At 39.4% G+C, this 17,266-nt stretch overlaps 1 protein-coding gene across 1 annotated transcript; it reads right to left on the minus strand.

The window, feature by feature from the left end:
- Positions 1-648: 648 nt before the first annotated feature.
- LOC145168617 (heterogeneous nuclear ribonucleoprotein 1-like) lies at positions 649-4,683 on the minus strand. Its single transcript, XM_079087392.1, has 5 exons — positions 4,358-4,683; positions 4,147-4,257; positions 3,689-3,911; positions 2,036-3,245; positions 649-1,157 (listed from the first exon to the last, which is right to left on the minus strand). The coding sequence occupies exons 3-5, from the start codon at positions 3,908-3,910 to the stop codon at positions 1,144-1,146; spliced, it is 1,446 nt and encodes a 481-aa protein (XP_078943518.1). The 5' UTR covers position 3,911; positions 4,147-4,257; positions 4,358-4,683; the 3' UTR covers positions 649-1,143.
- Between the last annotated feature and the right edge of the window lie 12,583 nt (positions 4,684-17,266).

Here is a 17,266-nt window from a genome sequence, read left to right on the forward strand (position 1 = left end):
ATGTATTTTTACTACAATGGTGCGTCGCTCTTCGAGTTGTATACAGTCTGGATAACCTAAGCAATCACAACGTTCAGTTTGCTTTGAAAATGAGTTGTTTTTTAACAGTATGTTAAATACAACTATTAAAGTTCAATAAACCGATTCAAACGATTTTTTTTATCGATTTTATCACACCGTTTCAACATGATTTTTTAAGAAACCATCTAAAACGATTAAATTTAAAAATTAACATAAAACCGACCATTGTTGAACCGCTCTCATCAACGACCGGTTCGATCAGGTTTTTAAAATATTAAAAAGCTTAAAGGTGAAACACCCAGCTAAGTAGTTTGAATCACAATGCTATATTAAGTTAATTTATATTTTCAGGACTTATGCAAACTTGGTTTTTAAGGATTAATGCCATAAATGGATAACATACTATTTATACTTCCAGTTAATTACTTAATCAACGATATTTTATGAAAAACAAAATAGTTTATAAGCATTTACCATTCTTTTAAACTTAATAATGTCCATTTAACAACCAGATCAACATGCAACAAACAAGCAGATACTATCATGATTTGAATGACAAAAAAAGGTGGAATACTGTACTAAAATCTAAAACCTGAGCAATTATAGAAATTTTCCAAAAAAAAACAATCATAAGAATAGACAAATATATTGAATATAAAGTAACTTGATTGTCAAAGGGATCCCATTTTAGCATCCAACAAGAGTAATTCACACCAAACATTTCATATAAATCTAATCAACAACAAAACCCCAACATGGGCATCAAATACCTTACAAAAAACTACACCTTTTTTTCCTGGGTTTTCCAATAGCAACACAAAAACCAATTAAAAATAGAAATAAAAATTAAATTTTTTTTTTCATTTTTTTGCATATATCTTGATTTTACCAATCTCATATGAACTGAGAATTCATAAAGCCTATTTTGAAAGAAAAAAAAAACAGGAACCAAATCGTGTAATGTGTTGTATAAAACAGGTGCTTCGATTAGCTCTAACCAAATTTACGGTGTTCTAAAAACTGATTTACCTCCCACTCACGCAGCTGTAACTTTTTTTTTATAATAAATTCACAATCAATCCTCCAATCTTCATAACTTTTCACATCTCCAGATACCTTTTCCTAGGCAGCAATTCCTGAAATCATATATCACAACAACAAAAAAAAGTACGACTTAATAAAACAATGTCATCGAAAATATGACTTAATACTTAAAGTTGGAGAAAACTATATTATATATGGGTGTTTCTTTTTAATTTAATACAAGAAAGAACAACTTAATAAATAAAGTCAGGATGTTTTTTCTTTTTTATTGCACGTTAATAAATAAAGTCAGTGAAAACTAAAGATAAATGTTTCTTTTTTTTATTTAATACAGAAAGAACGACTTAATAAAGAAAGTCAGAAATTGATACATTCCCAATAAGTCAACAACTAAATAGGGAAGCAAACCAAAAACATATTTTTTGTTCCCATATAAAATAAACAAGAAAGCAGAAAATACAGATGATAAACTACGAAAAAAAGGAAAAAGCAATTATATATTTATATATGGATTGTATATAAAGCAAACCCATGTTAAACCTTATTTTCTCGTTAAATATAGCGCATCATATATCTATTATCTCTCTCATAGACTTGCAGTCCATCTATTCCAGAAAAATTGCAATGTTTATCATGTCACCCAATATAAGGAAAGTGATTGACCATTAATCTGACATATATCATAGGTACAAAATTTTAAAAAAAACTTAATTTAGACCTAAATCAGTGAAAGAAAGAGAGAAACTGTTGTTTTTCCTTGAAATATTCGCAAGACTATTCTTTATATGATTAAATGCAAGACTATTTCTTTCATTTACCTATTTTTTTTTTAAATACCACTTACGCCATGTATAAGCCTAAAAAATTCAACCTTCAAACTACAACTTATGAACTTATATCTTCATCACAAAATAATAATAATAATAACAAAAAGAAATAAAGAGAAAAAGTTGAAAAAAAAAAAACATACCTCTATTTGATCTATTTGTCACACTATAACCAACATAGCCAACTGAGTTTTTTGGTATATCATCCGAAGCTCCACCTCCAAGACTATATCCAAACAAACCAGGTACTTCCAGCTCCGGCGAAGATGACCGCCAGGTGGAGTCCGCATAAAACGAACCACCACCACCACCACCGCCATACGAATTACCACCACCACCACCACCACCACCAACAATTTCACCATCATCAATCACACCATATGAATAGCCATTACCATTGTTCCTCCTATACCCAATACTACTCTCTTCATTTCCATACCCAAGATTACCGCCAATGAAACCGCCATTACCACCACCACCACCACCACCGGAGTAACCCCAAATCGCTCCAATCCCGCCAGATGCATTTCCCGGAGCCAAAAAGTTGCTTAGATTTGGAGAAGAATTTGTAGTGAAAGATTGGCTTCCATTTCCCCACATGCTATGGTTGGAGTTCAAGACAGAACCATTTCCACCACTACCACCACCACCGCCAGCATTGCCGCCATACCCAATCGGATCAACATACCTATTCGAACCCACACCATACATAGGACTAATTGCACGTGGGTATCCAAGATTAGACCCAAAGTTTCCATTTCCATTTCCATTTCCATAGTTGATACCCAAAATGGAATCGGAATTGAGGCCTAAATTATTATAAGTAGAGGGACTAAAAGGTGGAAACCCATTCCTCCCAACAGTCACAGGACTAAACCTACCATCCATTCTTCCACCATAACTTGGACTATTATACCCCTGACCCTGAGTATACCCATTAAGAAAACTACTAGCCCTACTTAAACCATAGTTAAATCCACCACTTATCTGACTCTGACCACGGTTAGGTCCAGGAGAAGATTCTTTTGGAACAGCTCGTTTCACTTCCACCATTTTCCCATTGAGTTCATGGAATGTTTTAAGCAATGCTTTATCAACAGATTCCTCTGAATCATATGTGATGAATCCAAAACCTCTTGGCCTTTGGGTATTATGGTCATACATCACAACCACATCAGTGATTATTCCAAATTGGTCAAAATAGGTCTTGAAATCACTTTCAGTTACTGATGATGCCAATCCTCCTACGAATATCTTTTTTGTTCGTGTGGGACCCGGTGAACCTTGAATGCTGCCATTGCTCCTGTTCAGGATTTGTTGATCGTCTCTTGGAACTGCCTTTTTTGCTTCCACCTACACATTCATATTTGAATAAACAGAATCAGTATTATATAACAATGGATGTGAATTGCTTTGTGTTTGGGACTTCGATTGCTATGATTAGGTAAAATTTCAAAGTACAAGGTTGTGTAAGAAGAAGAGATGAAAGGATAAATGAATGTACATTGCTGTTTCTTGTATTTAAGAGTAAATAGAACAAGGGTAAAATGGAAGTATAAGAGTAATTTTACTCTGCTGTTTCTCTACTAAACTGATTATAATGAATTTCAAATCGCACATCCAAAAGTTATGAAAGAAACATTTGGTCATTAAGAAAAACACATTATGATTGACGACATGAGCAATGCAATAGTTTTAGTAGATTTACAATCTGTTCAATTATAAGAACAATCATTGAAAGGTGAGATTATAGGTTATAAGAATAAATCACGATTAAAAAAACAGAGAAAACTTACAGTTCTACCATCAATGGTGTGTTTTTCTTTGACGACTCGTTCAGCAACAGCAGGGTCAGAGAAAACAACAAAACCAAACCCACGGGCACGACCTGTGGTTCGATCCTTCATAATTACGGCTTCAATTACTTCACCAAAAGTTTCAAAATACTCTTTCAATCGTTCTTCATTTGTGTCCCATGAAATTCCACCAATGAACAGCTTCCCATGCTCCATTTCCATTCTGCAAAATCAAATCGATGATTCATTTTCAAGTAGAAAAATTCATCAACTAAATTAGATGGACTTCAAAAGGATCCTAACACACAGATCTCATCAAAACCATATATAACACAGCACCTAGATGCATATGTATGTCAGATTCTTTGAGTTCATTAATCAAACGCCTTATCTTCATACCCATCAGGACGTAAATTAACTAAAAACACATAAAAACGTTGAAATTTTAAGAAATCTACCAGAAAGTTTGCGGATTCTTTGTAACTGAGAAATGGGTATTCTTGGAATCAATCAAAAAGCATCGGATCTCCCACAGATCGATACTTGATCAACACACAAAAGCACAAGTCCTACAAGACGAGAATAAAGTTTGTGATTTTAGGATCGAAAACTGTAAAATTGATGAAAAATATCAACAACCCATGATTGTTATAGTCGTGGTAATTTTACCAAGTAACAAAAGCGATCGAAAATCTAAGATCTGATTAGAGGCATAAGAAACAAGATGAGAGGGCGAGCGACGCCCCCTTTCGGCAATTCAGTGTTGATGATTATAGTTATATAAAACGAGTCTTTTTCGTGTTAGATGATGAAGATTGAAGGGAGAGAAAGAGAGGCGATGGAAGAGAAGAAGATTTATGTGTAATGGTTGACAGCAGAAGAAGATCTCTCTTGTTATAGATTGCAGAGAGAAGGAGAGGGAGGGGGAGATGGAGAGGGAGATGGAGAGGGCTCTTTAGCTGCCCCCTTCTCGTGTAAGAAATTGTACAAACCGGTGAGTGCAAAGTTTTAAATTACTCCTCCATTTCACACAATTTTCAATAATTTATTTCCACTATTCTATGTTGTGAAAAATTAGAATGTTTTTATTTTTGGCTAAAATAAAAACAATATCAAGTACTTGATTATAATTAGATTATTATATTTTAAAATTTGTAATGAAGCTAATTTAACTATTTTAGAAATTTGGATTGAAAACTTGTAAAATATTTATGATTTTCTAAAATCATATACATTTTTAATTGTGATTCTTAACATATAATGATTAAAAGATGTCTTTTGATAAAGTATTTATTAATTAATTATTAATTTATGTGGTATTTCGGTTGTAAAATGGCTTAAAAAAATATTTATATTATGCTATCTAATACCAAAATGTAATAATTGTATAATTCTTTTTAATAGTTGGCAAACCCATATTTTTTGTGTAATAAGAAAATAAATTATCATAAATTTCTTATTTAAATAAATTATTAATGTGAAAATAACTTATAAAAAATTCTTATTTTAATCCATAGGTGTTAATTTTATTTCATCCAAACATTTAAAATAACTTATTACTTGTTTCAAATCACAAGTCAATAAACAATCTCAATTATACATAAAATGATAAGAAACATTGAAATTATTTTTTAAGTAATTATTTGGGTATAATACTTGTTTGTAGACATTGTTGAAAAAATAAATATTACATTAAAATAATAAAATAATATGTTTAATAATATCATACAATTATCATTATAACAAGTTTTAATATGAAATTTCATATGAATTTATATGACCGAATTCCATTAAAATCAGGCTATGTAAACTTGTTTTCTATTTTGATGTTTTTGTTTATACAATTTGGGTGTTTTTAATGTTTATTTTTAATTAAATATTTTTCTTAAAAGTTAAAACATAATGTCGAAATATTCTATTAATTATGATTTATATTAATTGATTAAGGTGTCGTTTGTTTTTTCGAAGCGAAAATGTCTGAAGTTTGCGGACCACCTTTGCAACCCTCTATAGTAAAAAAGGGGGATCAAACGGTTGCAGCATGTAATAAAAAGTTTGTTTTTTTTTAACCTCTGCAGACTGTTGCAATAAGTTAAAGTAATGTGTGAAGAGGTTTGAAGCAGAAGGTCAAGTGTTGCGCCACGCGCAACAGTTTTTAAGTCAGAAGTCTTTTGAAAAACAAATAGCTTCGAAGGGCCAAGTGTTGTGTGTGTGCTGCGCAGCGCAACAATAAGTGGTTAGAAGTGGTTTTTAGAAAAAAACAAACAACACCTAAATGTACTTCTGTTTTGGTAATTACTTATTGAAACCGGTCATACATAAGGGTCAAGAACTCCTGGGCCAAACGTTCCCTTTCCACCGGGGGAACGTACTCATCACGAAACATAGCGGTGAACCTCTCCCAGGTCACCGCGGCAAGCTCTGCAGAAGAGTAGTGCGCTGTCACAAACTTCCACCAGTCCTTCGCTCCCAAGCGAAGCTGGTTCAGCGCGAACCGAACTCTCAGATGCTCCGGGCAAGAACACGTATAGAAGCATCCCTCAATATCAGAAATCCATCTCATCGCAGCGATCGGATCCTGTGTCCCGTCAAACTCTGGTGGCTTCGTGTTGCTGAACTCTCGGTACAGCAACGAGTCACCCCCCTACGCCCTCGCAGCAGCGACGGCTGCGGTGGCTGCAGCAACAGCAGCATCAGTAAGAGCAACATAACGCTCGTCAAAAGTCTCGATCAGGGTGGTCTTGATAGACCCAAACATCTCTGGTATCTCGGCTCGGATGGCAGTAGCCACCTCCTCATGAATCAACCTGCGGATCTCCTCATCACTAACACCAATGCTCTCAGGTGTGTGGCGTGTCCCAACCATGATGTCTCTCTGAAATACAACACAAAATATCAGAGACTCACTCGAGTGTGCACACACTCGATATCCTATTCCTACTCGATCCCTGGTACCCTAAGGATTCTTACTTGGGCTGCGCACTGATCCGGTGTCTTCGGTAGTACGGGCCCAATACTACCGTCCACACCGCATCAGTATTCACCCCAAGTCCTCTTCCTAGGATCCCAAATCCCAAGTATTATACTCTCACTATGCATAGTCTACTCTCTAGCAGATCTCTCATAAGCTCCTCGCTGCTATCTACTCACTCTCAAGCATCTCCTAGCAGCAAAACCCCTAGGCTAAGGCATCACAAATCAGGCCACTCTAGTTCTAATAAGAATACCTAGCCTACTCTAGCATGCATAACATATTATCTCATATCTCATAACACATAATATAAGGGTATTTTGGGAAATCACCGTTCGGGCGTTGGCTGATCGTACACACTGCTCTGCTCTGGTCTTTTCAAAATCTTTTCACTCTTTTAGAAAAATTTTGTTTTATTTTGAAAAATTCCTCAAATCCTCAGTTTGAGTTCAAATGCGCTCGAAGGTGCATCCGAATCCCTCAAACTAAGGCTTTGATACCAACTTGTAACAACGTAAATTTCAAAACAATTTTTCACTTTTAAAGATATAATTTCATTCATAAATATTTTCAAATCTCAATGTATCACATATCAAATCCATAAAAACACATCCCAAGATCAAAATGTGTAAAACTCCAATAGTGTGTACTGATCATGCCGGCGCCTCCCCGCGATCCTCACTGGTGCCTGAAACACATAACACAAAACACTGTAAGCATAAATGCTTAGTGAGTTCCCCCAAAATACCACATATAACACATATTAGCCACTCGAGGCTATAACTCTGTGGGCCCACTGGCTCTAACTCTATGGACCCTCTGGCCCTAACTCTGTAACTCTGGAATACACACAACATAAATCACATAGAAATAATGCAGTGCAACACATCACATACATAGCATACAAGATACTCTTTCACATAACTCTACTTACCACTCAAGGTAAAGTATAGTGAGAAGACTCACCTCGGATAACTCGGTAACCCTCGGACTCGGAAATATTGATCTAGCCTCCGCCTAATCACATAAAATAGTTACTCTAATCAATACGACTTTCAAAGTCTAGGCTAAACCCTCTCTAAATTATCTAAGAAGGGTAAAAGACCATTCTACCCCTCCAATGGCTCAAAAGTCCAAACATTGACTAAACTCCAATAGTCAACGAAGTCAACTCTGACCAGACTCGTCGAGTGCACTCGGGCGACTCGGCGAGTCCACGCGGGTCCCCTGAATCCTTCTAAGCCTCGCTTGGCACGTCGAGTCCCTCCTCCACTCGCCGGATCGCTCTGCAACAAATCGCGAGGCAACCCCGACTCGACTCGTCGAGCCCACTTATGGACTCGGCGAGTTGCTCCCATAACATCTCTCAAATGACCTTCTGAGGTCAGATCTGCTTTTCTAAACTATAGATCTGACCTCCTCAAGGCCAATAACCACGTAAAGGTCGAAACTTCACCCACATGCAACGCACCCAATGCTTCTTTTGGTGAAATAACTACTAAAATGGCTTCCTAGGCTCATAACTCCAAAGGGGTGGCATAAAGCATAATGATAGGGACTCTCTGGACCCCTTAAGGTCCAGATCTAAGAACCAATTCACCTTGGGACCTCACACATTCCAGATTTAAGCTAAATAAGGCATAAAGAAACCCTAGGTTCAACCAAATCAACAAAAATACGAGAATAAGCATAGATTGATACCTCCAACAGCTTCCTCTGATAAAATGGAAGTAGATTCAAGCTCCCCAACTCGCCTAGCTTGACCTTCCTCCTTCCTTCTTGCTAAAATCCACAAGAAATGGTGAACAATGGCCTCCTTTCTCACTCACAAGGCTCACAGATGCTTTGGTACTCTCAAGGACGAAGGTAGCCGCAATTAAGGGCCATAAGGTCCTTTAAATAGGGCACATGCCCGGGGATTTAGGGTTTCAACCCACAACGCGGACTCGTCGAGTCCACCCTTTCCGACTCGTCGAGTCCGTTCATTAATCCAGTCAGCAATCGCGGTCCTACTCGACGAGTCTACGCCTCAACTCGTCGAGTCCCTCTCTTTTACTCAAAATAAATGATCAAACATAATACTTGGAAATCCGGATGTTACAATTCTCCCCCACTAGAATCAGACTTCGCCCTCGAAGTCTTGCACCTCAAACAATTCTGGATGCTGCTCCCGCATTTCCAACTCCGGCTCCCAGGTCAGCTCGGACCCTCTCCGATGTTGCCACTGGACTTGAACCAGGGGCACCTCCTTGTTCCTCAGAACCTTAATCTTTCGATCCACGGTCGCAACTGGCCTCTCAACATAATTCAGGCTCGCATCAACCTGAATATCCTCCAATGGCACCACCGCCGACTCGTCGGCTATACACTTCCTCAACTGAGACACGTGGAAGGTATCATGAATCTGGCTCAACTCCGCAGGTAGCTCCAAACGATATGCTACCCTACCCACCCTCGCGGTCACCCTGAACGAACCAATGTACCGGGGCCCCAACTTGCCCCTCTTCCTGAATCGGATCACTCCTTTCCAAGGAGATACTTTCAGGAGTACGAAGTCTCCCACCTGAAACTCAAGCTCGGATCGTTGCCTATCCGCATAACTCTTCTGGCGACTCTGAGCTGTCAACAACCTCTGCCTGACCTGCTGTATCTGCTCTGTCGTCTGAAGCACTAACTCAGTGCTACCCAACACTCGCTGTCTAACCTCTCCCCAGCAGATGGGAGTCCGACACCTCCTCCCATACAACAACTTAAAGGGAGGCATACTGATACTCGAATGGTGGCTGTTGTTATAAGAAAACTCAGCCAACGGCAGGTACGTGTCCCAACTTCCTCCGAAGTCCAACACACATGCCCTAAGCATGTCCTCGAGCGTCTGAATCGTCCGCTCGCTCTGACCGTCCGTCTGTGGGTGGTATGCGGTACTGAAATGCAGCCTCGTACCCAACTCCTCATGGAATTTCTTCCAGAACCTGGAAGTGAAATGCACATCTCGATCCGACACGATCGAGATCGGTACTCCATGCCGCGATACCACCTCTCTCACATACAATTCTGCCAGCCTCTCAGCAGAAGAGCTCTCACTAATAGCAAGGAAATGAGCGCTCTTTGTCAGCCGGTCAACGATCACCCAAATTGCATCGACACCTCTCGCAGTCCTCGGCAATTTGGTGATAAAATCCATGGAAATTTGTTCCCACTTCCACTGGGGAATCTCAAGTGGCTGCAACTTGTCATGCGGACGCTGGTGCTCGGCCTTAACCCTGCGACAAGTCAAGCACCTCTCCACGAACCACGCAACATCCCTTTTCATACATGGTCACCAATAGTCTCTCTTCAGGTCTAAATACATCTTAGTGGCCCCGGGATGGATCGAGAACCTCGACCTGTGCGCCTCCTCCATCAGGATGATACGTGCCCCGCCCTCAAATGGCACCCAAATCCGACCCTGAAAGGTCATGAGCCCTCGACTATCGGCAACGAACTCAGACACCTGCCCGATCACCCGCTCTCTCTTGCGGTTCTCCGACTTCATGGCCTCAACCTGAGCCTCCCGAATGGTGTCCAACACCGGATTCATCACCGTCAACCTCAAACAAACATCACGTATCGGGGCACTCTCCGTCCTACGACTCAGGGCATCGGCTACAACGTTAGCCTTGCCCGGGTGGTACAGGATCTCACACTCATAATCCTTTACCACATCCAACCATCTCCTCTGCTGCATATTCAGGTTGGGCTGATCCATCAAATACTTCAGGCTCTTGTGATCCGTGTATATGGTACACCGGACCCCATACAGATAGTGACGCCAGATCTTGAGGGCGAACACCACAGCCCCCAACTCCAGATCGTGAGTAGGATACCTCGCCTCATGAGGCTTTAGCTGCCTCGATGCGTATGCTATCACATGCCCTCTCTGCGTCAGCACCGCACCCAATCCCGATATCAACGCGTCACAATACACTACAAAATCCTCCATCCCCTCCGGAAGGGCTAACACCGGGGCTTCGCATAATCTCTGGCGAAGTGTCTCAAAGGAGGCCTGCTGCTCTGGACCCCAACTAAAAACCACACCCTTCCGAGTCAACCTGGTGAGAGGAACAACAATCTTGGAGAAATCTTTAATAAATCTCCTATAATAGCCGGCCAAACCCAGAAAACTTCTGATCTCGGTGGGGGATCTCGGCACCTCCCAACTCATCACCGCCTTAATCTTGGCCGGATCGACCAATATCCCATTATGGTTAACGAGATGTCCCAGGAACTGGACCTCTCGTAACCAGAAATCACACTTGGAGAATTTGGCATAGAGCCTCTCCGATCTCATAACTCTAAGGATCTCTCTCAAATCCTCCTCATGCTGCTCCATGGATCTCGAATACACCAGTATATCATCAATGAACACTATCACCGAACGATCCAACATCGGTCTGCACACCCTGTTCATGAGATCCATGAACGCCGCCGGTGCATTGGTGAGCCCGAAAGGCATCACCACGAACTCGTAATGTCCATAACGAGTCCTGAACGCCGTCTTCTGGATATCCTCATCACGCACTCTCATCTGATGATATCCAGACCTCAGATCGATCTTGGAGAACCATGACGCTCCCTGCAACTGATCGAACAAATCATCGATCCTCGGTAAGGGGTAACGGTTCTTGACCGTTAACTTGTTCAACTCCCGGTAATCGATGCACATCCGGTGTAAACCATCTTTTTTCTTGACAAAAAGGATCGGCGCTCCCCACAGCGAGCTACTCGGCCGAATAAACCCCTTCCCCAGCAGCTCCTGCAGCTGTGAGGATAACTCCTGCATCTCTGGTGGCGCAAGGCGATAGGGCGTCTTGGCGATAGGTGTGACAACCGTCAAAATTGAGTCAAGTCAAAGTCAAACAAAGTCAACAAGTCAAAACCAATCGACTCAATTAACCCTTGTATATTAGGGTTTACACTATGTAATTACTGTACAATGCAATATCTTAATGAGAGAAACATCATTTGGAAAGTTTGTGTGTTGAATTTCCTAAGTAAACATTGAACCAAAACGATAAAACATTATTGAACACTCATCGGGAGTGTGTACGACACTAAAACACGGTTTAACGGGGTTTATGGACCTTGCGTTGCGAAGCCGGACACTCAAAAAGATCACAAATGAAACCTCTCTCAATCTCTTTCACTCAATCTCTCTCTATTAAAATCTCTCCCAAATCTCTCCCGAATCTCTCTCAAAAGTTACTTTAACTTTTTGTAATCATTTGGGTCATCTCGACCCTTAACCGGGTCAAAAACCACTTGAAACGGGGTAAAAACGGGTAAAATAACCTTAAGGAACCAAAACCCTCCTATTAGAAGCGAAAACTCTAATGAGAAGCCTCTCAGGACCGAAGCCTCTCAGGACCGAAGCCTCTCATTAGAAGCCTCTCAGGACCGAAGCCTCTCAGGACCGAAGCCTCTCATGAGAAGCCTCTCAGGACCGAAGCCTCTCATTAGAAGTCTCTCAGGACAGAAGCCTCGCATGAGAAGCCTCTCAGACAGCCCATGCGAGAGGTCTCGCAGACGGCCCCTTTTTACCGGTTTTTCGACTACGACTTCGTGTTAACTCCGTTTTTCATTATTTTAACGTGGGATTTTCACCCAAAACTTTATTTTATAAACTAAGGCCCCAAAATATATAAATCTCCAGGGTTTTTATAAAAATATATTAAAAGAATTAGTGGTTGAACTAATTATTGAGGGAATATTTGCTTTTCCTTAATTTATGGCAAAAGCAAACCACCACCACCTCACTCTATGATTAGCCACTCTTTCCCACTACCCCTTGTCACCTTAGTGGAACTTTACACCCAATCTCCAGTTCTTCCCACCTTCTAAGAGCTGGAGAATTGATCATCTCTCCTCATTCTCATTAACTTCTTTCATTCTACACTTAGCAACCAAAGAACACTCTCCAAAATTCTCTCATCTTTTCTCTCAACTTCAAGAACTTCAAGGCTTTCTCCAGGGATTTCTTTCTTCAATTAGTAAGTATCTTCATCATTCATATAATTATTACACTCCATTCTACTCAAATCATTGATATCTTACACAAATTCCATCTTATTCGGTGTTAGATTCTCGAATCATCAAGACATCTTCTTAGTGTTCTTGGGTTGAACACTTCCTCTCTCTTACTTTCATCTACTGAAACCACATAGGGTGAGTTCATACCCCTACATTTACATGTTCTTCTTAAGTTTTAAGGGGGGGGGGGAATACAAGTAAAATCATCAAGAACACAATTAAACTTTTTCTAACAGATTACATCAGAAAAGATGGACTTCGATCATGGACTGTTTTGGTCAACTTAAATATTTTAGTTTTCAAAACTGTTCTAGGTGCAAGTAGTTCAAACTCTTAGCTTTAAAATGGCTACTTGCACATCTCCATATGATTTTTCTACAATTTATGGTGATTTTTACAAAACTGCCTGTCATTTCAGAGGCAAACCCGGACCAGTCTGTGATTATGAACATTTTCACCTCTGTTAGAAATCACTAAAAATCATGATAAAATTTACGAACAAACTAGACTCATATTCCAAACTCTCAGAATTTGCGGATTTGGATTTGGAGCTTTGATGATTTTTCTATAAATTTTCTAAGAACGGTAACAGAAACTGTATTCAACAAAAAGCTGCTGTCAATTTCATTTCACCTTGTAACATGTTGAGCAAGGTGTATATCTTTTTCTGATTATATGTTATTGCAATATATGACATTTTATATTAATATTTAGACACACATCAGTTTACAAATGGATTTGGACATATAAAATATAAAGAATAACAAGTGATTATAATCAAAGTACAACCGATACATTCAAACATTTAATAAACTATTTTGAATATAGTTTGCATACATTACAACGTACTACCCTTGGTTGATAAACTATAATAGGTATAGTTTATGATACATTACATAATACATACATTTAAAAAGGGTACATTTATACAAAGGATATTTTCATTAAGCAAGGTACGGCCATACGGTACCAAGTTTTCATAACACGTAATTCCGTTAATGACTTTATGAAACATTACATAACACATACATTTAAAAAGGGTACATTTATACAAAGGATATTTTCATTAAGCAAGGTACGGCCATACGGTACCAAGTTTTCATTACACTACACGTAAATTCGTTAATGACTTTGTGAGACATTTACTTCAAATTACCATTAAGTCCTGTATTGTAACCAAAGTCTCCTTGAGGGAGAGCGTGATAGTTGTGTATAGATCTATATTGGGTTTGACAAGCCCACACCTAAAGTACATGCAACAGTTAGACCGATAGGTCTGGGGTGACAAATGTCATAACATTTCCGACGCCTGAAGAACGTCGTTTCAGGCCAACTAGGTCATAGCATGGTTATAATAACTCACATGTGGTATTAACAAACATAGAATTTACGAGGATTTCACTAAAATCAAACGAGTTTATGTCGATTTAAACTTGCATTGTTTTACTATAAGGAACGAACACTACTTGTACATTTCGGTCTTTGGGTTTTAAGACTACATTTACACATTAAGGAAAATATTGGATTTTCTGGAACGAACACTACTTTTACAAGAAAAGGCTTTAATAAACTCACATAAAGTATTAATGAATATTGGAATTTACGGGAACTTCATTAAAATTAAATGAGTTTACGTCGATTTAAACTTACATTATTTATTATAAGTAAGAAAAGTTACTTATACATTTCGGTCTTTGGATTTAAGACTACATATACATTTTAAGGAAAATATTGGATTTTTCTAAAACAAATACTACTTTTACAAACGAAAGGCTTTTAATAATACCAAACAAAAGCTTATGAACTCACCAACCTTTGTGTTGACACTTTTTCAAACAACTTGTATTCTCAGGAAATCATTAAACAGGTAACCAAGTGCTTTTGAGGATGGGACGCTAAGGCGTCTACTATTTCATATTTTGTCAACATATTGTAATTGATTCGTAAACATGTAATTCATACAATGATGTAACCTTTTCAATTATATATATGTTGGTTGTGTTTGCTTGAATTACTATTACAATTGTTGTTATGATACTATACATGAAGTCCTCCACCCCCGGACATTTCCACCATCCTTGGTTTGGGGGTGTGACAGATTGGTATCAGAGCACAGTTTATAGTGAATTAAGTATATCAAACCACATAAGATATACAAACTATAAACACAATTGGGACTAATAGTCTCTGATTTGTGCATTTTTCAAATAAATATACTTTTAGAAAATAAATGATTTTTTTATTAAAAGTATAAATACATGCATACATGCTCATATAGTGTCATAACTAGAAGAATATAAAATAAAAGAAGAGGAGTTGTACATTATGGGTATGCCTTGGTATATGTAAATCAAGTCTGGGAAGGATATAGCCTGATCAACTATATCTGTCCGAGGAGTGACTTGCATATACTGGGGGATAGTCATAATGGGCAACAAATCTATCAACCTAACTACACCCTACGGAGAATACTTTAAGAATCGAATCTAAACAGCTAAAAATACTATAGGAGTATTTGGTGATACTATAACCAACTTATGTGAAAACTAAAGACCTCTATTAGTAGGCCTATGATAACTGAGTGCATACGCCAAGGTTATACATAATTAAAGATATTATAGACTCAGAATCTATGACTATTGCTCTACTTCCTGTTCCTTGTTTGGTTGTGGACTTAGAGTAGAGTCATTTATTCGAAAGTCTATTCTATCTCAAATTATGTATAACTGATATGCACTACGTGATTATAGACGTAACTAATAAGGATCACCCCTATAAGTAATTATAGGATTAGGCGTCTATTAATTATCTCTTCTACCCCTATTCTCGCACGAGCAACATGATGTGTAAATTTTAACGCCCGTACAAAACCTACTTCTACCCACTACCATAACTCCGTCTCCAAGACGTTAACAGAAACACCAAGAATAGTTCACTAAAGTGCGAAATTATACATGTGTATATAAATGGTAAGGATATTTACTAAAAGGTTTATCAATGAAATAGGCATGCATTTTATTTCATTGAATCTCACTACTTGGTATTACAAACAATTTACAACTGGTAACTCTAAGATTATTTAGGTGTACCTCGAAGTTATGTGTAATTAAGGAATGATTGACCTAGAAATGGTGAGTCCGCCTTAGGACCTGTTCCTTGTTTGGTTGTGGACTTAGGGTAGACTCATTAGGATCAACAGTCTAATAAAATTTTAATTACACATAACTGGGGGCATGTCAAGTGAATCTTAGGGGTGGATCAGACATGGAACAAATCACAAGATTATAATCAAGTTATTCCTACTAAATTCATAAGTCTATTTATATAGACCTCTGGTATAGAGTCGTCGGCGTAGTCGTGTCGGCAATCTAGAATATGGCTAAATACATAATACAAACTATAATACCCAAATTATACAAAATTTTCTGCATTAAAAATCAATAGACAAATACATAAAATGAAACTAAAAAGGGTATCAAACTATCAAGAGAAAAACACATACAATGTAGATTAAAATCCACTAATGATAACAGAACGGGTACCCTCGCCATAAACCGTAAGAACTCCCCCACTAGGGTCTCGTATGGTCACCAACTGTCGCTCGCAGTCGATAACCACTCCAAACCTGCTCAACCAGTCCATGCCCACGATGACACAGACATCTCCCATCGCAATCGGGACCAAATCAATCGGAAACTCAATGCCGAAGATCTCGAGTACACATCCTCGAATCACATCAGTGGCATACACCGCTCTCTCGTCAGCTATGGAAACACGCAAAGGTCGACTCAACGCCTCTCGACAGATACTGATGTGCTGACTAAAGGCTAACGACACAAAAGACCGACTCGCACCCGAGTCAAATAACACCAAAGCAGGTACAGAACTCACAAGAAATGTACCTATGCATATCATAATATAAGCATAACACCATAAACTCAAAATAAATAGGTGAAAGAACACATACTAGCCACAACATCTGGCGCTACGCGGACCTCCTCCGCTGTCAACTGGAAGGCTCTCCCGCGAGCCTTTGGCGCCTCGGCCTTCATTGGCCGACTCTCTGCAGCTCGAATGGCAGCAGGGGCAGATCCCTGTGATGCTCCCTGGGCTGACCCCCGCAACTGCGGACACTCGGCCTTCCGGTGTCCGGTCTCGTTGCAGTGAAAACAGACTGCAAACCCCTTGGGGCAATCCTTAGCCATGTGTCCCTCGTTGCCACACTTGTAGCAAGACCCTGCTCTGCAAACCCCCTCATGACTCTTGCCGCACTTGCCACAAGTGCGGATCTTCTGGTTCCCTGATCTCGAATCGGCGGGCTTGGCCCGCTTGGCTGCCGGCTGGGATTGTGCCAGTCGCCGATCCCTCCCTTGAGACTCTGCCTCCTCCCTGGCCTGAGTCTCGAGCTCAATCTCCCTCTTTCGGGCATTTGCCTGAAGCTCGACAAATGTACGGTACGACGAGTTCGCCACGAACTCGCGGACGTCTCTCTATAAAATGCTCAAATACCGGCTCATGTGTGCCTGCTCGGAAGACAC

This window comes from Lactuca virosa, chromosome 1, assembly GCF_052849685.1.
Source record: "Lactuca virosa cultivar CGN04683 chromosome 1, Lactuca_virosa_CGN04683_v6, whole genome shotgun sequence".
In the NCBI taxonomy this organism is placed as follows: Eukaryota; Viridiplantae; Streptophyta; class Magnoliopsida; order Asterales; family Asteraceae; genus Lactuca; species Lactuca virosa.

What these genes read in the sequence shown, in the direction of transcription:
- LOC145168617 (XM_079087392.1), bottom strand. Translation starts at nt 3,910, where the DNA reads ATGGAAATGGAGCATGGGAAGCTGTTCATTGGTGGAATTTCATGGGAC. An exon ending in ACACCATTGATGGTAGAACT is followed by an intron (nt 3,246 to 3,688) that starts GTAAGTTTTCTC and finishes ATGAATGTGTAG; the next exon opens with GTGGAAGCAAAAAAGGCAGT.